This window comes from Sabethes cyaneus, chromosome 3 (genome assembly GCF_943734655.1).
Source record: "Sabethes cyaneus chromosome 3, idSabCyanKW18_F2, whole genome shotgun sequence".
Classification (NCBI taxonomy): Eukaryota; Metazoa; Arthropoda; class Insecta; order Diptera; family Culicidae; genus Sabethes; species Sabethes cyaneus.
Window position 1 is genome coordinate 221,092,346 of NC_071355.1, and position 27,734 is coordinate 221,120,079.

Below are 27,734 nucleotides of genomic sequence, written 5' to 3' on the forward strand. Positions count from 1 at the left end.
CGTTGTTCACTGCGGGATTCGCCAGCGTGCAGTTCAGTTCGGACAGAGATTTCAGCGCCACCGCGAAAGATATTTTCGACTCGGCGCGGTCGCGTGCAATGCTCGACAGCAAGTGCTCAATGGACTTTAAAGTGGTGCTGACTTGACTGGGTCGTTTAGTTTTTGTAATTGTTTCTTTTTTAAGTTTTACTACACATTACTTGCAGTGATAATGGGTACAACGAAAACAGTGGTTGCTGTATCATCGATGCTGATTCTGACACTAGGTTCGTATGTGTTCAGTAGAGCGGCATCATGTCGAGAGAGTTAATTAGACAAAATTGATAAATATGCATGATAGACCGCGTAGGAAAATTATATAATTTGCTCCATGAATCTACCTAATCACTCGAAGATAATGGTAATGAAAAATGCATTGCTCGTATAATTCTAGTCCCGGAAACATTAAACTGTGGTTATCTGTCAGTTACAAGAAGAGTGCAGGAATTGTTTTGAACTTTGAATACACACAAGTCGCTCATTACGCAAATTTAAAACCGCGAAAATTTCGAAACTTTCGTAAAATCCGCGTAAATTCCGAAATTCGCATAGATATAACCGTGCGAATTTCAAAACTCCCCATAAAAAAAGACGTGTAAAACACAACCTCGCAAATTCCAAAATTCACATAAATTCTGAAATTCACGCAAAAAACAGCATTCAGTGTATACAGTTTTTCTAATGTGAAAACAGCAAGTGAATCACTTGTACTGCATTGATAACTGCTTCTTTAATGTTTTACACTGTGTATGCTATATGTGTGTATTTTTAAATTTGACCCACCGTAGTCCTTATCAACAACAAAAAACACAATGCCCAAGTACCGTTTATTAATTTCTGTTTACAAATTAGCTATATAGTTTATATTTACTAACTGCTCTGAAGCAAATAACGCTGAAAGTGGTTACTACGAATTGGTTACGTTTTGATTGTTTGCATAAACTTCGGGACTCAGGGTTTTGTGATTGACCCATTTTGTCATCAATAGTGATCAAAATCTCAGCACCTGCTATCTGACTATCGAATCTTAATTTTGTCCTAATAAGTATAGCAATTTCTAGAAAAAGTAAGCTTTGCGAAACTCTCAGTCACCTAAGTTGGGGGGGTGCGAGGCTAGGTATCCACAACACCGACTATTTGAGAGAAGTATTCAAATTTTGGAGGTTCAGTTACAAGACTTTCATTTTTACATCGCGTTGCATGCTTTTTTGTTTGTTGAGTAATCTCGTTAGCGTCGGGTCACTACTATGGTCGGACCATCACCATTTTACAGTCTTAGTAAATCGTACTATCTATGTTTTAGTTAGATTATGTTATGATTATTAATTAAAAAAATATAGAGATACAAATACACATGTTTGAGCCACGCGTGCAAGAACAGACATAGACAATCTGGAAATTCAATGATCAGGTTAAATTCCTGAACAAAGGGCTTGGAGAAGAATCCAAGTAACAATCTGGGTTTTATTACACTCTTATGAGGGCATTTGAGACCAAAGATGGTCATGAAAACCGTCATAAGAGCACAACAAAACTTATATTATTGCTTGGGAAGCTGGATTTGCTTGTGAACCTTAGGGCTCGTATCCCATAGCTTTCCTGCGGAGGTTTATATTGAACACCAAAGGACTGCAGGATCTCCCCCCTAGTTCTAGATTGTTATCTAAAAACAATTCTAGTCACAATTGTCGAGCTCTAAAACATTAGGGTTGATTCCTAATCAAGTCCAGATAATTTTCGGGTTGGAAACGTTTTGGACAAGCCTCGGGCAGTTTCTGAAATTTTGTATTCGCTTGAAAGTTTTATATGTCTGTATTAGAAGCCAGCTCGTTATTTGCTTTTACCACCTGGCTACATTGTTATATTATAAATATCTTCAGTAACCATCCTGCCTAAACCTTTGTAGGGGTATGAGGTGGGACCAAGGGGTGTCTCACTTCGCAATTTTGCATTAGCTTTTTACATTATTTGCAAAAATGCAAGCGAGATTTTTTTGCTGCAAATTTTATTTTTATTGACTGCAACCGTGGATGCAAAGCGATATTTGCAGTGATTGCAGCATTTGCAGTGAATATATTTAATATAAATCTAGTGAGACGCCCCTAGGGTGGGACCATAATTAAAGCTTGCTTCATTTAGAATTGGAACAAACTTTTGCTCATACTGTGGCAATCTCGGTGGACGGGTTTGGAAGTTCTTGGCGCCCACGTATCGGAAATTTTGTTAGCTTCACCTATGCATATTTGACATTCCGCAAACGACTGTATTTTGTGAAAACAAAGGCTAGCTAAACAGCCTGAAATTACCCAGAAATACCAGCGCGTTATCAAACGGTTTAAGGAAACATTGACGACGATTCGTAAATCAAACGTAAACTCTATTTTGATTAAAGCAGAGGAGCGTTTGGTGCGAAAAATGTTAGACTGAATACTGGGAAAATTTCGATCTGCGGCTAAAAATATTGAGTAGTTTGTGGTAGTGGGACTCCAACCCACAATTTCTCGGTTGGTACCCGAGTGAATTAGGCATTTAAACTATACCACACCCATGTTGTGGTCACTCAAATACAGCTATGTCAACACGACAGAAGAGTTTCAGGCGTAACTGCTTCGCATGTTGGTAGTGGTGTAAATAGGGCACCATATGCTGAAATTGAAAACAAAGTGCTGCAAATTGCTAGTGAATGAAAATTGTTTATATTTTCATATCAGAGAATGAGCTTTTATGAGACTGAGACTAATTAGTCTCAGATCTAGTTTTGTTCCAACCAGTCCAAGCGTTCCACTTTTCGCACATGTACGCTCCCCCGGCGACTGATCACGTTTACTTATTCTAGAAACTAAACAGCTGTGAATATGGTATCACAAAACAATTCTACTCTTTTTTTATCACGGAAGAACATAAAAGCTCCCCTCTGATATGAAAATATAAGTCAATTTTCTTTCACTAGCAATTTGCAGCATTTTGTTTTTAATTTCAGCATATGGTGCTCTTTTTATACTACTACCAATATGCGAAGCAGTTGCGCCTGAAACTCTTCTATCGTGTTGATATAGCTAGTATTTGAGTGACCACCACTTGCTTCTGTTGTTAGTGTATATGAACGATTCAATGATACACTAGCGCCAGTAGCAAGCTGGCTGTCATTGCAACACTAGTTATTTTCAATGGGCCGATATGTAGGCATTACCGACACGTTATCCGCTATCCGTTATCACGTTATCCACCTGTCTCTCTTTTGATCTGTTTTTGAAAAACAGTAATCTCTGTGTAGGCTTTTTCAGCTTGACGGTTATTTAAACAACACACACACCACTATAGAAAATGGGCCCAATTTAACCGCAGCGACTTCATCATTTCTCGCGACTATAGGTAGCTCAAATTCATTAGCGTTTCATTGAATGCGAAATGCAGGCCGATATCCAGTAAATATTATTCTATCAACTGGTATAAACATCTTGCCCCGAATAAATATAGTTTCAACATCATTTCCTGAATTTTTTTGAGGCTTCCGCTTAATGGGCTGAAAATATCCTCCCGTTCCCTATCTATTCTCTTCTATACATATAAAAGTTAGCGTGAGTATGTTTATATGTTTGTATGTATGTTCCACCATAACTCCAGAACGCCTTGACCGATCTCCACCAAACTTGGCACATATATTTCGTGATATAAGGGAATCAGCAGTGGGCGGTTGATAAGAGGAATGGGTTTTTAACAGGGGGCGAAATGCCTGGCCGATTCTTCACCAAAATTGGCATACATGTTCCTTGGCATAAGCCAATCAGGACTCAGGAGGTTGACAAATGGAGGGGGGGTTATAACAGGGAGAGAGCCATAACTCCGAAATGCCTTCATCAAACTTGGCACACATGTTCCTTGACATGTTCAGCACTGGGAAGTTGACAAAAGAGGGGAATCCCTAACAAGGGGGTAAGAAATATAAATATTTAAAAAGGGTTGCGTTTTTCGTGCATTTAAACCGATTGCAGGTGTGCAACTGACTTTGAGAAAAGGGGGTTCCACCGAGGAGGAAAATATGGTAAATAAACCTTTCATTGAGCAAACCAATACATAATTAGCTACGTGACAGAAGCTGACAGGGAGCTGGCTGGGAAGGAACCGACATGTAGGGGGACGAGGAACGTGAGTATGAATGTTCCGCCACAGCTCCGGAACTTCAGCACTGTTTTTCATCAAGCGTCGTTTGTCAAACGCGTGTTTTTTGGCATTAAAGAATCAGCGCCGGGGGTTGACAAAAGAGGGAGACGGTCTCTTACAAGGGGGTTGTACAAGTTGTTTTATTTCTGAAAGGGGTAATAGGGTGGCCATTGTGAAGCGTGTCACATTGTAGTAAACTAAAACGTAACGCTACGTGAAAACTGTCAGTTTCGTCAGTCTGTAGGTAGAATGTTCTGAACGTTATTTCACATTCAAGTTCACCTGGATAAATTCATATTAGCCGTTGAGAATATATGTAATGTGAACGTTACGCATCAGTAGCAATACCAACTTTACACTTTTGTATGAATTTTCTAATTTATCAATAAATTTTAACTTGCTAACACTCATAAAAGTATACTTGAAAAATGCCGCAAGCAGACCAGCCTATTGGTAAAACTTGCCGGTTCAGCGGGCACAAAATCGAACCATTACTGTATACGACCATTCTCACCTATGATGTTACAAAACTTGTATGACAATTCGCGACCGCCTCGCGGAGAGAACTATGCGCCGCTCAGTTTCAAGGCCGATCGAATTAACCTGCGCCGCACTATAGGGGCACTTTTGAGCGAATGTGTAGCACTGTTACTGGTAGGTGGTAGGTGTGCTACGTAACTTACATCAGTTTAGTTTATTTAATCGCGTCGTCTCGGTCAGTTGTGCGTTCATCTCTGCTGGGTTTCATTATTTACTGTGAACGTTTAGCAAATTGTCAATGTACATGTTTGAACTCGTTGCATTGTTATAAGTTTTTAGATTTACGTAAGATTGCTGAAATAAGTGAACTGCGTGGATTAGTTCAACGACTACCATTCGGCCTGGCGACAAAAAATCGAAAATTCTAAATCGCGAACGTGCCGCTACTGCCATTGTTGTGTCACTAACAAAATGCTGACGCAAGAAGTCATTTCGCATCGGCTTAGTTCATCGATCGATTTTGTTTCTCATATTCGGCTAACCGGTGTAACAAAGTTGTGTACCTTTTTGAATTTGTTAACTAAAGGATTCATTACCAGTATGCACATGAAAACCGGAAACTATATAACCGGGTCCCAAGAACAAGTGCCGATCGAACCAAAATCTGATGTAAATTAATGTTTTTCGAGTTCGTATAAATTTGCCATTAGGTTCTATTTTTGTTCGGTTCTCGATAGTTTCGCAGAAGCATAAACAGACTCTGCTCGCACTGCTTGGTTGCAATAAATAGTTCTAGAATCCGGTTTTGATCTAATGTGGTGGAACCGTTATTTAAGTGCAATTACAGTTCATATGTTTACGCGAGAACTAGAGTGACTATATACAGAGTGGCGACAATGTCAAAATTGGAATGATAATTATCTGTCAGTGTCATTCCAATCGAGCAGACGACCTATCCAACGCGCATGCAGGAAAGAGAAAGAAAAACCTTGGAAAACCCGCATTGCATACATTTGGGATGACTTGTCGCCACTCTGTATATAGTCACTCTAGCGAGAACGACTCTCAGCACATAATTAGAACAAATGTCAGTATGTGTTTGCTTCAGAATATTCTTTGGACGAGGCATTTGGAGAGAAAATCGAGACACATAGAGTATCACTTGGTTGGTGGCATGATTTTAGTATTCGTTCCATGGTCTGTGAAATTTCCATTAAGGTGGGGATACGAATGGACAAAAGCTAGTCTCCGGCTTGCGAATTTTCTTTTTTTTTAAGTTGGATATACTGCCAATAATATAATGTTCAACACAGACTAAACCAAAAATATAAAAATATTTCATTTGTTTCAGTTTAATGATACAAATGATCTTTAATTCAGTTCTCCAATATCTCAGTTAGTCTGAATATGTAAAATAGTTTATAAATAAGGAATATGCCACGTTTTTGTTTCATTTGAAAACAGGTTTTTGCAGCAACTGTTTTGTACAACTTTCTAATACTTTCGACATTAGTTATGTAAAAGGTGAAAAGAGCAAAATGTAAAGACATATGTACATTTACTAAATGAACCTATTACTGTCATTTTTCGTATCTGCGCAAACTAACATGCAGTGGACATTGTATTTACATACCACAGTCTACTATTTGGAAACATAGAATTAGAAGGCAAATTGTCACGTCATATTTACATGTGTCAGCTTAGCAAATGCTTCAGAAGCCAATTTTGGTAAATGTGTTTATACAGCGCACGCCATTAGCTCTTCAACAATAGAATATTTTGGATGAGTTAGTCATTTAATTTCTATTGGAAAAATTTCTCACAATTGGCAGTGGTTGATATTTGACAAGTTGAATGACTTCTCATGATGAGATTTCATCCGAAAATTTATTCAGGCTTACATTCACAACACAATATCTATGCCATCGAATGAAAAGAGCGAAATAAAACGTGTGCAAATATTCTGCCAGCATTGCTCTTACAATGGGATGAAATTCAAGGTAACTTGTGCCAACAATTCATTGCAATTCTCTGCATTCTGTTTTGCCAATCTACCTATCTCTCATCCAATCGACACAATGATTTTTCTGAAGCTGTGGCTTTCCACGTCAGATGCTAACCATCCATCGCGTGTTCTCCAGCCGTCCGTCTTTTCTTCATTCAAGACCAAAACCAGATGCCGTACTTATATACCTACCTACCTACGTACCTACCACTTTTTCTGCCAAAGCGCAATTGCACGCGATCAATGGTTGGAAAATTATCCCACCGCATTTGCACCAGAACCTTATTAACCTACCAAGGCCACCGACCGGTGTGGTGTTATGACTGAGTCGACCCGGCATTCTTTCTCGCCAACATTAAGGCAAAACGGAACCTGATTTTAAGCTGCCACCCGGTCACCAGTGCTTAGCAGCCCATTCTGTAAAGGTCCACGGTTTCTATTTCTCTGGGACAACCCGAGCGCTGTTAGAACTTTCTGGTTTGCGGTTCATTGGCAGACTAATTGCTGCTGACTTTCCGATTGCAAAAGTTCTGTTCCATTTCGGTTCATTGAAGGTGAGTAAGAGGTGCGCTAGTAATGAACTCTTTGAAACGGGTTATTGACTGCCGGCGATAGATACCACGTAGATAGGTACTACTAGCTAAACTAAGCGATGCGAAAAGACTTCGAGAAGGTGATCAACTGTGTGGCGGTGTGGTGCGGTGGCGTCAAATGGCTTTACATGGGTTGCGCACGGGGCTAATCGGCATGGGGAGGGAGTTCTTTGCGTTCTTGACAGCTCCGTTTCCTACAGTTCTATCTACTAGTGTGCGAGCTAGCAATTAACTGAGCGTTTTATTGAAGTCGCTGGAGAAGCTGATCAGTAGCAAGTCGGTGATGAAACAAGCAGGTCGGGAAGAGCGCCGTAGTTAGTGTTTTGTGAATCGTCTCACCTGCGTTCAAGTGATACGAACTAGTGAATATCGGACGTTTCCCCGTGTATGACGTGCGTCACTGAGAAGATGAAACGAGTCAAAAATCCAAGTAAGATGATAAATATTGGGGAATGATTTTGCACATTTCATTTCACGATGACCAAACAGTATACTAACATGACTTTAGCTTTGAGCTTTGTTTTCTCCGCGTAAACACACATCACAGTTTACTGTTTAGATAAATAATTTGAAGAGACAGAAACATTGTGGTTTTCTCACAAGATTTTCTTAGAAAATGTAGGTACACTAATTTATACTAATTATTGTTTGTGGTATTAACGTATCAGATTTTAATTAGGGTCGGAAGTCACAAGTGGAAATTACGGCAATTTCAACCGACAATAGCACGAATCAGTTGATGTCGTGCGTGATATTTATTGCGATAAGATACTACATTACTGAAGTGCTTCACCATGTCGAACTTCCTAACAAAGCAACTTTTTTGCGGAAATGAATTTTGCAAGTAGACTAGGATTTTTACATAATTTTCTACATTTATATAAATCACGATTTTTATAGTGTTACTCCAATTGATAATTTTTTGGTGGTACGTACATATATGAACGATTTTCATCACTCTTTTTTCTGATCCTGCAACGCTTCGTTTTTCGTAACTTTCATGTCAGCTATCTTCATATAAAAAGTTGATTCAGTTTAACGATGCTGATAAGCAAATTACGTTTCCTGAACTTCAAATATATGATTAGTATGAGAATCATCATTAGTGCAGCTACGACCAAGGACTACCACTACGACCAAGAAAAATTTTCCATTGAAGGGAATATAGTTTTCTGACTTTTATTTGGAGTTTTCTACCACCGTGAAAAATTTTGTGCAAAAGTTTTTCTAGATATTTTGACGTAGGACTACGTCTTACGGCAAGTTTTGAGATAAGGTGTCATTCCAAAAAATCCAAAACTGCGAGCGTCACGAAAAATGAAAGGTTTTGAGCGCTAATAGCTCAGCGGTTTTCCGATTTTCAATATTCTTACACCAATCGACCGGAAAATCTTCTAAGAATTGACCCAAAAGAAGAGAAGTATGGACTCTTGATGTTGAACTATAGAAAAATTGAAAATAATGAACCTATGTTTTACCAGAATTCTCGCTTCGTGATTGGTTGGAAGATTCTTTACGATGATCTAAACCTATACCAATTTGACATCTGTGCTTGGGAAATAATCCATAGCAAGTGACCAAGTTTTCTCATTTCAACAAGATTTCTTAACACCGCGGTTCAACCTAGACCATTTTGATGTCCTTGCTTGGGAAGTACGCCAGAGAGAGTATCAAAGCCCCCTCGTGCCAACAGATTTCTTACGAACGCGATTAAACCTAGTCCAATTTGATGTCTGTGTTAGTGAAGTGTGCCAGAAAAAATGACACAAGCTCGTTGTCCCAAGCCCAACAGATCGCAAATTCTTTACTGCGAGACGATTATACCTCGGCGAACTTGATATCTGTGTTGGAAAAATGTGCCACAGCTGTAGTGTTTGGTTATAATACGAATCTGTATGAATATGCATGCTTGCCGTTTCATTAGAAGTGTAGTGAAAAGATGCGCTGTTGATAAAATAGGATTGAATTGATAAAATCCCTTCAACGTGGAAAACCATGGATAATAAAAACAATCTTTAATTTCAGTAACGTAGCAGGAAAGCAATAGTTTGTGTTCTTGATTTTGTTAAATTGTTTTCAAATGCACAATCTTTTGAGAATTGAACGTATGCAATGTTACTACTTTGATAAATGTTACATACAACGCATGTAGCATGTATATATGTTGCATATAGCATGTATACATGAAGAATTGAATGATTACAAGCATGAATACATGCCACTATTACTACAAAGAGACTTACGTAGTCCTGCGTCACCTATATATGCGGTCGTGTCTTGTACACAACCCCTCCGATTTTTTTTGTGGATTATTTATCAAAGTCTACGTGCTATCCTATCAAACATTTTATTTGAATAGTAGCTTATTCAAACATTATACAGCCAATAATCAATAAACAAGCGCTTAATAAGTAATTATACAGCAAACATGTTTATTGGGATATTCCGTTATCGAAACTTGGCCTTCTATTTTTTATACATCAGACTTGGCAGTTAGCTGTTACAGTACAGGACAATTGCAGGGCTAGTGCTACGATCCTATTGACTTTAACAGCCTCTTCCAGCCAAGATTCGAACATCCGACGAGTCGGCTGGCTTGTTAGACCAGCGTCGTTCCTCGAGACCAACTGGGAGGCTGGATTATTTACATTTAGTTATTTACAATTTATTTACATTTTCATAAAAAAATGCTAGTTCTACGACGCTTGGTTCATGAGACATACATTTTTTAAATATTCTAATATTCAGAAAAATATACTTTTTTTAAATAGCGCATGACCGGTCATTTGTTCAAGATTAAACAAAAACTCCGTCATGAAATTAATCTAAAAGACTATGAATTGACACACACGAAAAACCAGTAAAATAGATAAAAATGCCCAAATTAGTTGTCACCAATGTGATACAACTGTTCGAAAAATATTTGTAGACAGCCAAGAAATCTTACCGCAGGAAAAAAATCGAAAGCCGCAGTCTCTCCGTTTTCGTCCGATATGTCGCCAACAAGCTGACAGTGTCAGCTACAACCATGTAGCGAACTAAAATTAAGTCGGACCATCTAGTTATAAGAAGATAGTGACTCCAAATCACGACGATAAACAAAACAAGACGGCCAAAACACGGTTCCGGAAACTGTACACGATGATGATGATGATGAAATTCGATTGTGTGGTGATTGACGGCACTCGAAGGAGCAACGGGGCAAACATTTTCAAGCATATGACTCAAGCAACTATGTGAGTTTCATTGTACTCTTATGGCGGTTTTCATGACCAATTTTGGCCTTAAATGCCATCATAAAAGTGTAATAAAATCCAAATTGTTACTTGGGAAGACTACCGCAGTTCGGCATTAAATAACTGGTTTGGCAAGCAATGTGCACATGTGGCTTGAAAAGTGACATTACAACCGGAATCATCAATCAGTAAAATTAGGCGAACGGCTGTCTTTTCTACAATTGTTCAATCATCAATGATTCTAAATACGATTGTTCTGTGCTGGCTTGATTGGATTTGGCCGCCTGTTATTACGGAATAAAGACCATGGATTGGTATTCTGTCAACAACAGGCAGGTAGTATCCGAGGATAAGCATCCTTCCAACAATCCAGAGCTCCGCCCACATGAGAAATACTGAGCTATCGTCAAGTGGAACCTGAGTAAGGCCCCAAAATATGAATGATAACGGCCAATAGTGTATCAACTTTGCAGCTTCCCAGGGCCTGATCATCAAAAACATTTCCTTCTTCCCACAAAGATATCCATAAGGTCACCTGGAGATCTCCTCCAGGAAATCCAGGAAAAATAACCCAGCTAACATTTTCGTACGTATATCAAAGTGAAAAATAAGAAATATGTACCGATATATATCTTGAAAAATCGCACTAGATGCATGAAACCAGCATATGCGTACTATTTTGGAGGCGATATACGTACTGTAGATAATTCGTAAACAATTCACATTCATAAGTATTTGTATACGATGAGATCCGACTCTACATGATTAGTTCCATAATGCTATACAATTCTGTGATGAAAATCGTATGTAAATCAGTCGTCATCATTTTGTACGATTGCATATAAACTAGAGTGCGATTTAATAAGCTTTGTGTACGATTTCGATTTTATTTAGAGACATTTAAGATGATTTTCATATATTGATATACGATTTGTGGCTTGCTGGGAACGACCACAAGTGATATATAGGACCACAAGTGATAGAATGAAAAAATCCTGGAGAAAACTATCTAAGTATTGCCACTAGGGGATATTTCGCTAAGTCTTAACGTGCACCAAACCAGTTAACTATGATCCTGATGCAGAAAAAGCACCAGAAAGAGGACATTGATAGCGAAGAATTAGAACAATTGATCTAATGACTAAAGACGCGCCCAAGGTCTATAAGAAGGTGAACCAATCCCGTAAAGGTTATGCACACCGAAAGCTGACATTTCTTGAGAAACCTTATTATAATCGAACCCAAGGTGATCAACAGGTGAAGCAGTTCTTCAATGAGAATCTCAATGGCGATATAACGGAAGGAGGCTATACGGAATTTAACCTGACTGGAAGTGTCCACAAATGATAGTAGCGTCTTGACTGCCGTTCTCGATCAGGTTGGGTGACAAATCGCACAACTAAAGACTAATAGAGCTGCCGGAGAGAAACCACTTCCGGAAGAACACTTCAAAAATGGATGATAACCACTAGTAACGTAACTTCATTGGATAGTTTCTAAAATTTGGTAGCAGGAGAAACTACCTGGGCGATTTGTCCCATCCTCAAGGAGCTTTGTGAATTCGTGGGATAATATAAAGTAAGCTTCTTGAGAGCTCGTGGGTGTAATCTGAAGCGAAAGAATTCCACAAGAATAGCTAATTCCTGGCTGTGCAGATGACTTCGACTTTATTACTAGAAACTGTGGGGGTGGAACGTCGTTTCTGTAAAAACACGATTTTAAAACTTCGTGATCGTTTTTCATCGATTACCCGTGATCGGATCATTACAAAATTTGTATCAAAATAAACAAGAAAATTTGTAAAATCGAAATCTGAAATAAAAGAAATAAGGATTGTTTTAAAATGATGTCCCCTTGAGAAATAATATAGATTAAATATTCAGTAGGCTATACTGAGCTGTAGTGTATATTATGCACGATGGAACATTCCGAAGCATACCTGGAAGCACCCTAATGAAGAGGTCTGCTCTCAAATCGACCACGTTCTGGTTGATGTCCTGTATTTTTCGGATGTCACAGACGTGCGGTTCTTCCGGGAACCAAACGTCGATTCGGACTACTATCTCCTAGTAAGCAAGACTTGCGCCGGGTTGTTCAACGTGTTCAAATCGATCCCAACGAGGAAGATAGACTGAACATTCGGCGGTTATCAGCGGAAGGAGTTGCTCCAGAATACTCTCGGAAAGCTGATGAGCGGATCGGTCAACTACTTAAAGAGAACCTGAACGAGCAGTAGAAACACATCTATTAAGTGACTGACGAGAAGAATCGAGCCAGAGTTCACAAATTGCCTGCAACTGTAACACACACTAGAGCAGAGAGAGATACCGAGGTATCTGCTAGAGCTGCCGAAAAGATGCTTCATCGTCGTAAGGAACGCCAGTGTGTTCTTGCAGTGGCGGAAAATTGCTTCGAGAGGGAGGATACGAGAAGCTTCTTTGAAACAATCAATGGAATTAGGAACTGGACCGTGCCAACCTCTGTTATGTGCAACGACAAGGAGGGGAACCTGATTATCGAAATATCTACTACCGAGTGATCGATGTACTAATGAATGGTGAATAAGATGGAGCTGTCAACAGAAACCGGATAACGATTAAATGATAACGAAAAAATGACGACAATGAACCAGCTGTGACTCTACCAACTTTAGACGAGGTTAAAAAAGCAGCTGGAGAGCTTAAAATGGCAAACAGCTGAAATCAATCAGTCCATTAGGTTATACTAAAGTCATGGACTGAAGAGGAACCTCCTATGAACCGGTTGGAAGGTTTCATACACCCTATATACATAAAGTACCATCGACTCGAATGCAGCAATTATCGGGGCATTACTTTTCTCAATTCTGCATACAAAATTCTCTCCCCCGTCCTCTTTTGTAGACTGAGGCCGTTATAGCAAACATTTGTTGGCGAATACCAGTGCGGTTTTCGAGAGACGACGGACCAAATTTTTGCTTTGCGACAAATCCTAAATATGTTCCGGGAATTCAACATGCAGACTCGCCATTTGCTTATAAACTACAAGGCGGCGTACGATTCAGTCAGACTGAACGATCTATGCTGGATTATGTTTGAATATTGTTTATCAACAAAACTGACTAGGCTGATACGTGCTACCCTTGATAGTTCAAAACCAACCGTCACACTAACAGGTGAGACATCGGACTTGTACGGACCTTGGTACGTTAGTAACATGTTAAACCGATTTGAGCCATGAAGTAAAGGTGGATAGCAGCTCCCGACTGTGCCTTCTACGAATTACGTAGCCTGCTAAGGTCCCGTTGCCGTACGAAACTCGGGCTCTATAAGAAGCAGATTCTTCCGATGATACTCTACGGCCAAGAAGGCGTGGATGTTGAAAGAGAGCGGCTGATGAGCTCTTGGCGTTTTTGTCCTAAGACCCTGCGATCAATTCTAAGCGGGATATTAGAAAAGGAGTGTAGTCCAGACGCGTGAATCATGAAATATACCTTGTATACTTAATTCTGGTATGGTGAAGCGACTAAAACAGGGCAGGATTTAGTGGGCTGGCCACGTAGTAAGGATGCCGAATGAGAGACCCGCCGAAAACAATTCAACAGAGAGCCCGACAGATGCCGACGACTTCGAGGCAGCCCCCTACCCGTTCGGTGTTGACAAGGATACTAATACAGTGGATATTAAGGGCGGTTGGATAACGGCAGCCCAAGACCGATAAACATGGAGACGAGTCCTAAATTCGGCACTGATTCGTTAAGCGGATTATCGCCGAAAAAGTGAAGTAGTTACGGTTCTACCCAAGCAGCACAATTTTCACACTACAGGTTGCAGCAGCTTATTTATGAGCAGCATTAGTCAAATGTCAGTTGCCACATCTACTTTGTAACAATTGAGTTAGTAGGGTATTATTCGTTAGAAAGTATTTCCTAGAAATATGACCCACATGCAATTTTGTTAAAAGGTTAACAAACAGTATTGTTCATTTTTGACCGGGGTCCAATTACGGACTCGATCAATTCATGATTACATAGTTGAAAGAATTATGATTTTCTTTATTTAGCACATTCTGCGTGTGTTCATGCAAGACAAGCATCCGTTGTGCGGTTAGTTAGATTGGCCCCCGCCAAGGGCACATACTCTTGGGGACACCAAAAAGGGCATGAGTTGCAGCAAGTAATAAACATAGTGAAGCACTGGTTAACGCCGTATACTATTCCTCTGTTTTAAGTTATTGTTCGAATAATAAATTTGGAAAAAAACTAGGTTAAGAAACGAGGATGGTGCCAAATCGGGTTTTCGACAAGGGTCGACACTAGAATGTCACGTTACAACTCTGCTCGTTGTGGATACACCGTGCCCCATGGCTAATCGAGAAAATTTCTAGTCTGAAAAATTCCGCACCATAATCGGGAATCGAAAAGACTGACATCACTGTTTACAGAACCACGAGAATCAACCCCTACTCTATTGATATCAATCAATTTAATTGTATTTGTAGTCCACCGTTCTGTTTTTAATTGTTTGATTATTTCTACTAGTGTAAACAATATTCATACAAAATGTCTTATGTCTTCATTATACTCAACAACAATACTTTGTAACATGAAAGGCTACATGAACATTCAACAATGCTTTCGTCGAATACATAAATTTCGAACCGCGTGATTATTAACTGCAAATGTAAACAAGCGTCCCATTGGGAGTGATATCGTTTCCAGTGCCACGCATATTCTATTTATAGCCCAAGTATGTGGCGAGAGTGTGAAATGTTCCATCTGCTGATTGGCAAGCCGCATATTGCCAAGCTATGTACAACTAGGGGTCAACCACTTGGTGCGAAATATTATCTGTGGTGGATGGACACGTGACCTTCGGGAAGTTAGCGTTCATCTGTTTCAACCAAAATCAATCCAATTTGCATAAGTCGTGATGGACACAGTAAACTAATTTGAGAAATACGCTTGTTATCAGCGTAAATGGTTACAAGAACCAGTCTTATTGTGTAGAACAAATAAAAACATCAATCAATGTTGTCAAATGTACAGAAGAAGAGACAAACATTTATTTGATCAGCTCATGCTTCTTAAACTATTACTCAATGGAATGTTTACTATATTGACACTTCAGAAAAAACAGTTGTAGGTTGCGTCCCACACTGTGCTTGTCGGTGTATCACCTACATGTATCGTATCAGAATGTAATTATTCTACTACAGTTTTAATTTATATCACACGCTTAACAGTCCGGTAAATGAGGAAGCTAAAAACGTTAGCTTCCTAGGTCATAAGTCTACAAAAAATTAATTTTAACGGAAGCGTTTAAAATTTTCATCCGTTTTTTAATCGATAGAGCAAATGTAACAAAACTTGATGTGAAACTAACTCTAGCTTGACTGTAAGGTTACAATACAAAGAGCTATCGGTTGGATTTTGGACGTTGGTAGATACGGACGAGAGAACACAATTTGCCTTTTACAGAGCTAACATGTCGCCGCTAATAGAAGGACGGGTTTACCTGTCTTGCATATTCAATTCTATCGGCGTGGTATTTATTCTACCTGTTAAGCTACCAGTAGACGACGTTCGGTCAAGAAGGAAGAGAGTATAGCGCACATTCAGCAAGTATCTATGAATCGATTTTATTGCTTTTCTCTAGCGGATTACCTTGAGAGAAGTTGACGTGTTTACAATCACAAGGTAGTGTGAAACAAGGAAACTTTGAGACTTTGATACTATCAAATGTTATTAGAATGTACAGAGCATTCTAACTAAAGTTAGGTTTAAAATCAACTCTTCGAAACATGCTTAAAGTTTACAAACCCCAGCTATTTGGATGCTGGTATACTTGTTTAATCGGAAATAAGCTGATTGTTCACCAAAATACTAAAAAGTCCAGAAACAATTTAAAATGCTCGTACCCATCTCGGAGTATACCAGTTTTAATTTTTATTGCCTGACATCAAAATAAATTGCAACTTTTGCCATTTTTCCGTGACATTTGAGTTAATAACTATCACACCAAATTTCTGTCTCGCAAAGCGTTGTACAATGTAAACGTTTTTGTGTACTCGCAATGCTCACTCGTACAAATTCAGCTGTTTCGCATGGATCAATAAAACTGATAACAATTCAGTTATGTAACGTGTCTGTACTAGAGTACACTGGGGCACGTGTCTCACCTTCTTTATAAAATACATGTAAGGAATACAATACAAAAATTTTAATTCTTTCCGGTGTAACACAAATTTTCATTTTAATACGATCATCTTACGATTGCCTGACTTCTAAGTCAAAACATAACTCGTTGGTTACTTTATTTTATTATTTATACTAATTGATTTGAATAAAACATCTACATGAATAAAACACTTTTTTTGTATGGACATTATCACTACGACCTGATCTATGTGATATCATCCAGTTGTTGTTCCGCACTTCGTTATTTTTGCAGTATCGCTATAGAGTTAGCGATCTGCTTATTATCCGTGCTTAATGTCGGTGTTTTCACCCCATTTTTCCTTCTACGCTTCGTCCTACTTTTAAACAAATCTAACTCCAGAGCCAGGAAGTACGGAGACTAGTTATAATTTAAGGTGCGTTCATTGTTAGTAAATGCAGAATGCAGTAGGAAGAATGTGGAGGGACCTGAGAATAAGCCCATGCTAAAGTAAGTCACTTATAACATCGCGAATGGCCTGTTTCTACTAAGATTCGAACCCACGACTACTCACTTGACAAGGCAGACTCGGTAACCTTGCGGGTGCGGCTACAGGGCCCCCTCTGAATAGAACATTACAACTAACTATTAAAGCCTGAGTACGGCAGTGTTTCCGTAATAGTCGTTATCAGAAAGACAAATATGAAGGAAATATCAATATTAAGCATGCATACACTGGCGTACCCAGCACTTGGTAGAAAGTGGGACACCAAACTTTAGCAACCATCGAGGATCAATTTTGCTATTTAGTACAATACACAATATAACTTTAATTTGGATTTAATTTCAATCTCCTTGAACAAAATTGAGGGTGGCACCGTAACGCCTTTAATAAATTCTCAAGAAATGCTGCAACGAAACACAATTAACACAAACCGACGACAAATTAAAGCAAAAAGCATCTATTTATATAAGAGGCTTGTGTCTGTACCGAAAACCAGATCTCTGACAGGACGTCATAAGAGGCTTATCCGTAACTAAAAACAGGTCCCTGACAGGATGTCATGCTTTCGTAGCAATGGGTTGTATTCTCAGTCACCTCACTGGTCGACTGCTGGACTGCTCGATTGCTCAACTGGTTGACTAGACTACTGGACTGGACTGGTCGATTAGACTGCTCGATTTGATTGCTCGTCTGGGCTGCTCGACTGAACTGTTCGATTCGACTGCTTGACACATTTGCTTGACTACTACTCGATCCGATTGCTCGACTTAACTGCACGATTGAACTGCTCGATTCGACTGCTCAACTGCACAGCATGATTTATCTGCTCGTCTAGACTGCTCGACTCAACTGTTCGATTCGACTGCTTGACACATTTGCTTGACTACTACTCGACCCGATTGCTCGACTTAACTGCACGATTGAACTGCTCGACTGGACTGTTCGATTCGACTGCTCCACTGGACAGCATGATTCATCTGCTCGCCTAGACTGCTCGACTCAACTGTTCGATTCGACGCTCGACTCAAGTACTCGATTCAACTGCTTGATTCCACTGCTCGACTGGACTACTCGACTCAACTGCTCGACTCGACTGCTCGAATGAACTGCTTAACTCAACTACTTGATTGGACTATTCGGCTGCCTGAACTGCTCAACCCGATTGCTCGATTCAACTGCTCGACTAGACTACTCGATTTGATTGCTCGATTCAACTGACAGCTTGATTCAACTGCTCGACTTAGCCACTCAACCCGGCTGCTCAACTCAACTGCTTGACTTAAATGTTTCATTCGACAGCTCGACTTAACTGCTCGATTCAACTGCTCAACTGAACTGCTCGACTCAAATGTTCGACTTAACGGCTCGACTGAACCGATTGACCCGACTGCTTGACTAGACCGCTTTACTAAACTGTTCTATTCGAATGCTTGACTCAACTGCTCGACTAGACTACTCGATTCAATTGCTCGACTAGACTACTCGACTTAACTGCTCGGTTAAACTGCTCGACTGGACTGCTCGACTCAACTGCTTGACTTCTGTTTTATTCGACTGCTCTTCTCTGCTGCTCAACTGGACTACTCAAATAAACTGTTCGACTGGACTACTCGACTCGATTGCTCGACTTAACCACTTGACCCGACTGCTTGACTAAACCATTCGATTCGACTGCTCGACTAGACTACTCGATTCAACTGCTCGACTAGACTGCTCGACCCAACTGCTCTACCGGACTGCTTGACTGAACAGCTTGATTTAACTGCTCGACTAGACTGCTCGATTTGACTGCTCGACTTGACTGTTCGACTCGACTGCTCGACCCAACTGCTTGACTCAATTGCTTGATTCGACAGCTCGACTCGACTGCTCAACTCGATTCCTTGTCGCGATATCATATGGTCGGTTTTAAATCAGACCGGACCGAATCGCAAACTTTTAAAAAATGAGTTAATGATAGCAAACGATCAAAGCAACATTTTACTCTAATCAGACTACATAAATATTGCAAACAGACAGATGTTTTTATTCAGTTAAATAAAATCAAATACGACCATAAAAACTATTTGTTTCAGTTTCCGGCTATGACTCTTATGTACAATATCTTAGTGCTATACTATGCAATATAAGAACTCAAAGAACTAATACAAAGATTAACCATCTTCGCAAGCACTGGCCAATTGCAGTTTTCTGAATTCTTAGCAGACATTTATATTTTCCGGGTCGTAAGGTTCGGGCTCAACTAGTTAAAATATAAATACTAGCATTTTAGGTAACTTTTCTGTTATTGTTATATAGTTTTGGTATTATATTTATCCTTCTTGTATTATATTTTGGTATTTTGACAGTTCTCTAACATTATTTGTATATTATTTTATCATTATTATTTTGTATCATTTATCATATGTGGCACTTTTGTAATGCTTCTTCACCATTTTCTAATTTTGTCCTATATAACCTACATTTGATTGACGACTTGTAAATAAATAAATATCTGTTTATCATCTATGTCGTTCTATTTCTGTAACGTTACTGTATCCTTTTTACGTTATTTTATGTTGCTTTTATATTATTTTTGTAGGGGAACTGTGGGTAAGACGAACAGGTTAAGAAGAACAGCTAATATAATACACAGAACTTATGATTTATAAAATCTAAATACAGTTTACTTCAGTTCAATATATTGTTTTCAAAAGCAGCTAGTGAAATATTTAGCAAAAAATGTTTTTCAATGTGTATTTTGAGTATTAAAAATGGTCCGAAAAAGTGAACTTTTTTAGTGCTGCGGGTGAAACGGACAATGTGTGGGGGTAAGATGGACAGGTATTGTAAATCGCCCCAACTAAGAGCATAATATTATTTTTGATCCTTAACAAATTGAATACGTAAAATATGATGGTGTAGCGTACAAAAACTGAAGGAGGCAGTCCACCCCCTCCCACTAGAGGCAGCCAATAGAAAATTGTTTGGCAGCGGCAATATGAACAAGCATTCCAAAAACTGTTTCATGCCTGGCCGCTGCTAATTTGTTTGAAGTAGGTACACATTTGCCGGTTAAATTTTCATTTATTTGCTTGAGATATCACTAAGCAGCAAAACCAACAATTTTTTATAATATGTTCACTGACCATCTTACCCACACTAGCAGTTATCCATTTCACCCCATCATTATACATTTTTTTAAAGCGTTCACAATTTTGCATACGCAAATGAAATTACGTATTATTTCAATGCAGACGTTACTTGAAAAGGTATTAAATCGAAATACGTGATGCTATGGGCAACATTTTGGAATTACACCACTCAAAAAGCTTAAAAAGCTTAAATAAAATGGCAAAAAAGTTACATCCAGACGCAGAATATTTTCAATTTTTAGTTTTTCTGTACTTTATCAAAATTGGAAAGTTCTAAATGATGATGGAAACGTTCAGACATCATGAGATAGCAAGATGGTTGGATGCCCATCAAAACATTACGAATTTTAATGCTGAACTGGTAGAATCAACCACCTGTCCATCTTACCCACCCTGTTCGTCTTACCCATAGTTCCCCTACTATTTTGGTGTTTTTTTTTGTATTATTTTGGAATCATTTTTGTAATTTCAATCGTTTTTATGTCTTTTTGTGTTATTTTCATTGATTGTTGTAATATCTTCATCATTTTTTCGCGTTGTTTTTTACCGGTTTTTTTTTATTATATATGTATTTTTGTGGTATTTTGATTTTTGCATCATTTTACAAGCAACAATGAGAGACTCTCTTTATGCCTCTCCTCTTTCGCTTGCAACGGCGACGTAAATACACTTTAAAACATTAGATTTGCATGATCGGTTGCATCCGTTGCTAGCGTCACTTTTTAGCTAAATGTTAAGAAAATTTTCATTGGAAAGCATTTACGTCGCGTAATATACGGACGAGAGGGACGCCAAAGAGAGTCTCTTAATTTTCCTTAGGTCCTTTTGAACAGTTACACGAGAAATCTTCCTAAACAATGTAGTAATTTGTATCACCCAGCGAGTTTTGCACCAATTGCAAAAACCCAACCTCTCAATCAAACCATTCATAAATATTTGACTAACGACATCGAAAATCTACAGTGCACGCAATCAAATGCATAAATTGGTTCAATTTATCTCTCTATTTGCTGTGTATTCATTATACAGCCGCAGTTCCACTGCCACTTAGAATTAATTGTTAACTCACGTTTTCTCTTCCGTCTCGTCGCAGGGCTGTGGATCGGTTTGCGGCCAATCAAGGCACAGCTGGAAACGGCAAAGTTTATGTTTTTCCACGGGTATGTCAGAATCAGCTTTTATTTGTGCTAGCCGGTCATACGATAAATTTTCCCTTTGCTTTCAATTTTTTTCCGCAGTACACAGTTCGGCGACCATGAAGTGTTTGAACTTGACCAAGCTGATAAAATCGTGCACCACCCCAAGTTCGATCGCAGCAAACGGACCGTCATGTACTTCCACGGGTACATCGAATCGCCGGAGGTGGAAAGCGTGCACGTGATCGTCGATGCATATCAGAAGCGAAACGACCATAACCTTATTGTTCTGGATTGGACTCAACTGGCCGATGGAAACTACTTGCTGGAAGCCGTCCCCAATTGTCGAAAGGTTCTTATTGAATGCTATTGTATGAAAAATGTTTAACTCACCAGAAACCCCACCTTACAGCTAGGACACAAACTGGGCACGGTTATACTAGATATGATTAACGCCGGATTAGATGTTGATAAGCTACACTTAGTGGGACATTCACTAGGTGCTCAGCTGGCAGGTTACGCTGGCCGAACCGTATTATCTAAATCCGATAAAAAGATTAAACTGAGAAGGTACACGTACTTACTCCTTTTCCCACTATGGTCAATTTATAATCCCTTCCTGGAACTCATTCATACAGAATTTCTGCACTGGATCCAGCCTTCCCACCGTTCTATCCTGGTGTGTTTGTGACGCACCTCAGCGAGAAAGATGCGCATTTCGTGGACGTTATTCATACGGACGCCTGGCTGTACGGAGCACCAGTGAGCACTGGAACGGCTGACTTTTGGCCAAACAACGGCAAAACGCTTCAGCCAGGATGTCCTAAGAGAAACTACAAACCACTGACAGATAATGGTAAAGTTTTCTAAAATCGATATGGTTAATTCCAGTGTTTATAGTGGCATATTGAATTGATCTTGCTTGCTTGTATTTATGTTTGTTCTTCATTTTCTACGTTTATGTTTTTGCATGGAATACCTGCTTCCCTATAACCCAATACCCATTCCTCTGCAGTAGTGCCATTCAAGCCGGACTCACCCGAAGCTCATGCCTGTCGCTATGCATGTGTGTACATCCTGCCTTGATATAATCTAAGTTAATACAAGTTACAGTTTACAGGACATTGCCGAAATACCATATACAATTACTATCTAATAAAGTCCGATTTTTTCCACAGATCTCTGCAGCCATCGGCGGTCCTGGTGGTTTTGGGCGGAAAGTGTTGCTGAACGACCAACGGCCAGCTTCCACTCGGTTCGTTGTAAATCCTGGGGAGATTTCAAAGAGAACAAAATCGACCGGTCGGCAAAGCTAGCACACATGGGTATCGACTGCAGTCCGGAGTAAGTTGGCGTACCTATTTAAATCTAAAGGTTTTTTTTTCACCGGACATGTCCATTTTAGTGCGAAAGGAGACTACTACCTGCAGACGAATGGAAACCCACCCTATTCGAGAGGTATCGCGGGTTCCACATATGAATAACAGTGTGGATCGCGCCGTTTGGCGTTACCAGCCTTAGCGTTAAGTCTAGTACAAAATTGTTTTCGATGTAGGCACAAAATTTATCGGGCACCCAAAGCATGTGAGATTATTTAGATTTTATTGCAAAGGATGTTGTGCTTCTACTAATATTATTCTTGAACAAATTGCAAATTTTCTGTTGCATCTGTAATACAGAAGATTTTACCGGAGTCGCCTGCAATCTTTTTTCGATCAATCAAAACACAATACATCCTTTCTAATAATCTCCATATTTGTCCAGTCTGTTAACATATTCCTTTTTATAAAATTGATGAAATTGTATAGTTTTTTAAATTTTATAGTTTGTGAATTGTGAATTATAGAATTTTGTTGCGGCTGCTTTTCAAATCTATGGATTTAATTATGTTAAAAGTACATTTAAAAAGAAAGGTCATTGGGTACAATTACTGTGCGATATTTCGATTTAATATAAAAAATCTCAATGTTGCTGATACTACTGAGCATCAATATCACTGGCTTCTGATCTTATATTTGTTGAATCGACAGAGAATAGCAGTTTTGGTAAGATAACATTGTTCAATAACAGCAAAAACTTTATTAAATAATTCACTTTTCTTGATTCCAACTAGGAAAGGAGCACGTCACTCCAGATCCTAAAGTTTTATATATGATTTCTATTTGGATTAAATCAATAGTTTTCTAATTCTTTTTCTGCTTAACATCTATACTATGAAGGATTTGCGTCATTCTCGGCGTTGATGGAGAACAATGGTAACAGACCAAAGTCCATCAACTATTTATCACTGTGATTCTGGAATGCATAATGAATGTCTCTGAACGGACAATGACGTCAAATTTATATTCATTTGGTTTTCTGTTTTGCCAGTTATAGCACAAATATGCGATCGAAAAAATATAAAGGAGAATAATGACTATAAACTAAGTAGATGGAAATATTAAAGCAGTCTCATCAACATTCAAGTCCATTCGTCATGCAAGTCTATATTATCTCAGTTCTTTCCTCAGTGTTAGTTTTGACCGGAAACATATCATCAAGAATATGCAAAAGTCACCAAAATCTGTACCATTGTTGAAAAACTTTGACCAAAATAGATATGTAGGAATTCCTTCTTTTAATCGTCTTTATAGAGTAGTCGAGGTGGCTCGCTCGTACTGTTTCAAGCAATCGCCTTCAGGCTTGGCATACACTTTTCGCTTTGATTTTGCTCTTTTGATTACTGCTCCTCATCCAAGCAGAATTTGAAAAAGTGGTGAACGGGGCATTTGTAGAGCTAGTAATTATCTATAATATTGCTGAAGAAAGTGAAGTTTTATCTTTAGTATTTACGGCGCTGTAGGGCAGCAATGCCGTTGGTAGCAAAAAGAGCGCTCTTTTTACTACCAAGAGGGTAGCAGCCTTATAGCGCCATAAATACAAAATGCACAGTAATGCTTACTTCAGCAATATTGTAAATAGTAACGAATTCTACAAACGCCCCATACAAAATGCACAGTAATGCTTACTTCAGCAATATTATAGATAATTACTAGCTCTACAAATGCCCCGTTCACCACTTTTTCAAATTTTGCTTGGCTGAGGAACAGTAATCAAAAGAGCTAAATCAAAGCGAAAAGTGTATGCCAAGCCTGATCGCCTTCATTCAACTCGATCGCGGGCCACTCGTCGCCAATTTCCTAGGCGCCTCAGAAGTCGCAAGTTGCTTGCCATCTGCTCGAGCCATTTTACACGTTGGGTCTTTCTGTTCCTGGTGCCGGTAGGATTGTTGAAGAGAACTGTTTTCGTCACACTGTCGTCCGGCATCCTTACGACATATCCGGCCCACCGTAGTCTATCAACTTTCGGTGGATGTACGATGGGTATCTCTCTAAACAGTCACACTCTGCTGAAAGTAGCTGAAAGTACTTAATGTGCTATTCACTGCTTGACGCTTTGTTCTACGAAGTTGTAAAACATAAACCCTGGTAAAAAGTTAAATCAGTCTGCTTTGTTAACTTGAGAATATATGTATATCCGTGAGCAGAAAAGTTAAACTTTTACTGTTAGATCAAAGCAAAGCCTAGGTGCTACATTCCGTTATCGAAACTTTACCTTCTGTTTTTATACGACAGTCTGCGCAGCCAGCTGTTAGAGTACAGAACAACTGCAGGGCCAGTTACTACGATCCTATTGACTCTAACAGCCTCTCCCAGCCGAGATTCGAACATACGACGACTGGCTTATTAGGCCAGCGTCATACCTCGAAGCCAACTTAGAGGCTCATGCTGTTAGATCAACCTGATTAATTTGATTTAAGCGACAATATTAAAATATCCGATAGAATAAATAATACATTTTAATAGTTTCCTCAGTTGTGCAGCACATACGCATTAAATTTTATCGTACACATTGTTATGATAGGTGAGAACGTCCTGGGCCGTGTGGCACCGAATCGACGTAACGAATGGTTTATCGAGGAATGCCAGCAGGTATTGGCTGAGAAGAACGCAGAGCGGTATAATTGCTGCGTAGAGCCACCCGTCAGAATGTGGAGCGATACAAACAGAAGCGGAGACAGCAAACCCGACTCTTCCAGGAGAAGAAGCGCCACCAAGAGGAGAAGGAGTACGAAGAACTTGAGCAGCTGTACCGCTTTCATGACACACGGAAGTTCTATCAGAGACTCAACGAATCTCGCAAAAACTTTGTGTCGCAGGCCGAAATGTGCAGAGATAAAGATGGAGGTATCTTGACTGACGACCGTGCGGTGATCGATAGGTGGAAGCAGCACTACGATGAAGGCGGAAGACCATGATAGCGGAGGAAGTGACCATATTGGTGTAGCGAGCAACGAAGATGTGCCACCCCCATCGTTAATGGAAGTTAAAGAAGCTATCCAGCAACAAAGCAGCGGGAAAGGAGGGCATTGGAGCGGAACTTATTGAAATGGGCCCGGACAAGTTGGCCGACTGTCTGCATCAACTGATTGTCAAGATTTGTGATACGGAACGAATACCGGAGTAGAACAAAGACGGGTTTATCGGCCCTATCTACAAGAATTGTTGTGAGAACTACCGAGCGATCACTATCCTGAATGCTGCCTACAAAGTGCTGTCCCAAGTCATCTTCCATCGACTACCGCCAATAGCTAATAGATTTGTGGGAAGTTGTCAAACCGGTTTCAGTCTACAATAGACCAAATCTTCAGCCTGTTGCAGATCCTCCAGAAGTGCCGCGAATTCCGAGTCCCCACGCATCACCTGTCCATCGATTTCAAAGCCGCATATGATAGTGTAAACCAACAAGAGCTTTGGAAAATTTTGGACGAAAACGGCTTTCCGGGTAAACTTACTAAATTTATCATGGCTACGATGGATGGGATCCTGTGCTGTGTGAAAATCTTAGGTGAATTGCCGTACCCAATTGAATCTCGCAGGGGACTTCGACAAAGAGATAGTCTCTTCTGCCTGCTATACAACATTGCGCTTGAAGGTGTTATAAGACGAACGGCGATTGAAATGCGGAGCACGAATCTCAATAAATCTAGTTAATTTCTCTGTTTTGCCGACGGCATGGATACTGTAGGCAGACCATTTGAAACGGTGGAAGATCAGTATACCATACTAAAACGCGGAGCAAAGAAGATTGGGTTGAAAATAAATATGTCTAAAACGAAGGATATGCTGGCGGGCGGGAGCAAGCGTTATCAACGGGAATGAGTTTGAGGTATTCGACAAGTTGGTATACCTTAGCTCAGTGGCAACAGAGGGCAACAATACCAACCGTGAGATTAAAAGGCGTACGATCAGCGGAAGTCGGGCCTACTACGGACTCCACAAACACTTGCGGTCGTACAATCTGAGCCACCGTACAAAGTGCACACTGTACAAAACGCTAATTAGACCGGTTGTCCTCCACGGGCTTGAAACCTAGACACTGCTAGAAGAGGACCTACGAGCACTTGAAGTTTTCGAACGACAGGTGCTAAGAACCATCTTTGGCGGCGTGCAAGAGAACGGTGTATGGAGGCGAAGAATGAACCACGAGCTCGCGCGTCTCTACGGCGAACCATCGTTTGGGTTTGTCACAAGAGAACTCAATCAATTGCGTTCGCTCCTCTCTTCAAGATATGTCCGATCTACTTCCATCTATACTCCAGAATCCCTGTTTCTATTTGGCACTGGTCACATTGAGCTGTATTCGGCGGTGACACAGAGTTCGGAATTAGAGATCCAAGTGTAAGGCTCCGTACAGAGTAAAAGCGACTGCGACGCGACTTCGCTCACATGTCGCTAACACAGTGCTACTTCGGGCGAAAAAGGGCTGCGCGTATAACTACAGCAAGAAAAGTCGCATCGCGTCGCAGATCGCTTGCACTCTGGCGGTACCCTAAGGCTACCAGACCCGAACGATGTATCGCTGGCATCGGATTACGAATTTTGGCTGCTTGCGCGTTATCTTCGCCGATATGCACCACATCTCGCAGGCGTAGACACTCTCTCTCTACTTCTCAGCCTTCCAATGGTGGTCTTGAAATGAAAATCGGTTTGGGGGGCTCATGACGAAAACGGCGATTTTTTGATAAAATCCAATATGGCAACTAAATCCAAGATGACCACCTAAAAACTATTGACTTTAGGACTACGTAGAACTATGCCATTTGTTAGTTGTTTGAAACAATAAGAGTTTTTCTTAGTTGTATCATTATTGTGATTAAAGTTAACGTATTAATTGAAAAGACAAAGTTGAAAATCCTAAAACTTGAGTCTTGCGAACATACACTCAATTCCCTGTGTGTCCAGAGGCGTTACTGAAAAAATCATTCC

At 39.8% G+C, this 27,734-nt stretch overlaps 1 protein-coding gene across 7 annotated transcripts; it reads left to right on the forward strand.

The window, feature by feature from the left end:
* The first annotated feature begins 34 nt into the window (after nt 1-34).
* On the forward strand, nt 35-23,297 carry LOC128741236 (lipase member I). Of its 7 annotated transcripts, none has more exons than XM_053836886.1 (8): nt 4,916-5,025; nt 7,479-7,708; nt 21,384-21,450; nt 21,529-21,778; nt 21,839-21,996; nt 22,065-22,282; nt 22,605-22,770; nt 22,832-23,297. In XM_053836886.1, the coding sequence occupies exons 2-8, from the start codon at nt 7,666-7,668 to the stop codon at nt 22,908-22,910; spliced, it is 981 nt and encodes a 326-aa protein (XP_053692861.1). In that variant the 5' UTR covers nt 4,916-5,025; nt 7,479-7,665; the 3' UTR covers nt 22,911-23,297. The 7 variants fall into 7 exon arrangements, with proteins under 7 accessions (XP_053692860.1, XP_053692861.1, XP_053692866.1 ...); XM_053836891.1 differs by having other exon boundaries at nt 4,924-5,025; nt 7,529-7,708; XM_053836889.1 differs by having other exon boundaries at nt 4,932-4,980.
* The last annotated feature ends 4,437 nt before the right edge of the window (nt 23,298-27,734 follow it).

What these genes read in the sequence shown, in the direction of transcription:
- LOC128741236 (XM_053836885.1), top strand. Translation starts at nt 212, where the DNA reads ATGGGTACAACGAAAACAGTGGTTGCTGTATCATCGATGCTGATTCTG. An exon ending in AAGTTTATGTTTTTCCACGG is followed by an intron (nt 21,451 to 21,528) that starts GTATGTCAGAAT and finishes TTTTTTCCGCAG; the next exon opens with TACACAGTTCGGCGACCATG. An exon ending in CCGTCCCCAATTGTCGAAAG is followed by an intron (nt 21,779 to 21,838) that starts GTTCTTATTGAA and finishes CCCACCTTACAG; the next exon opens with CTAGGACACAAACTGGGCAC.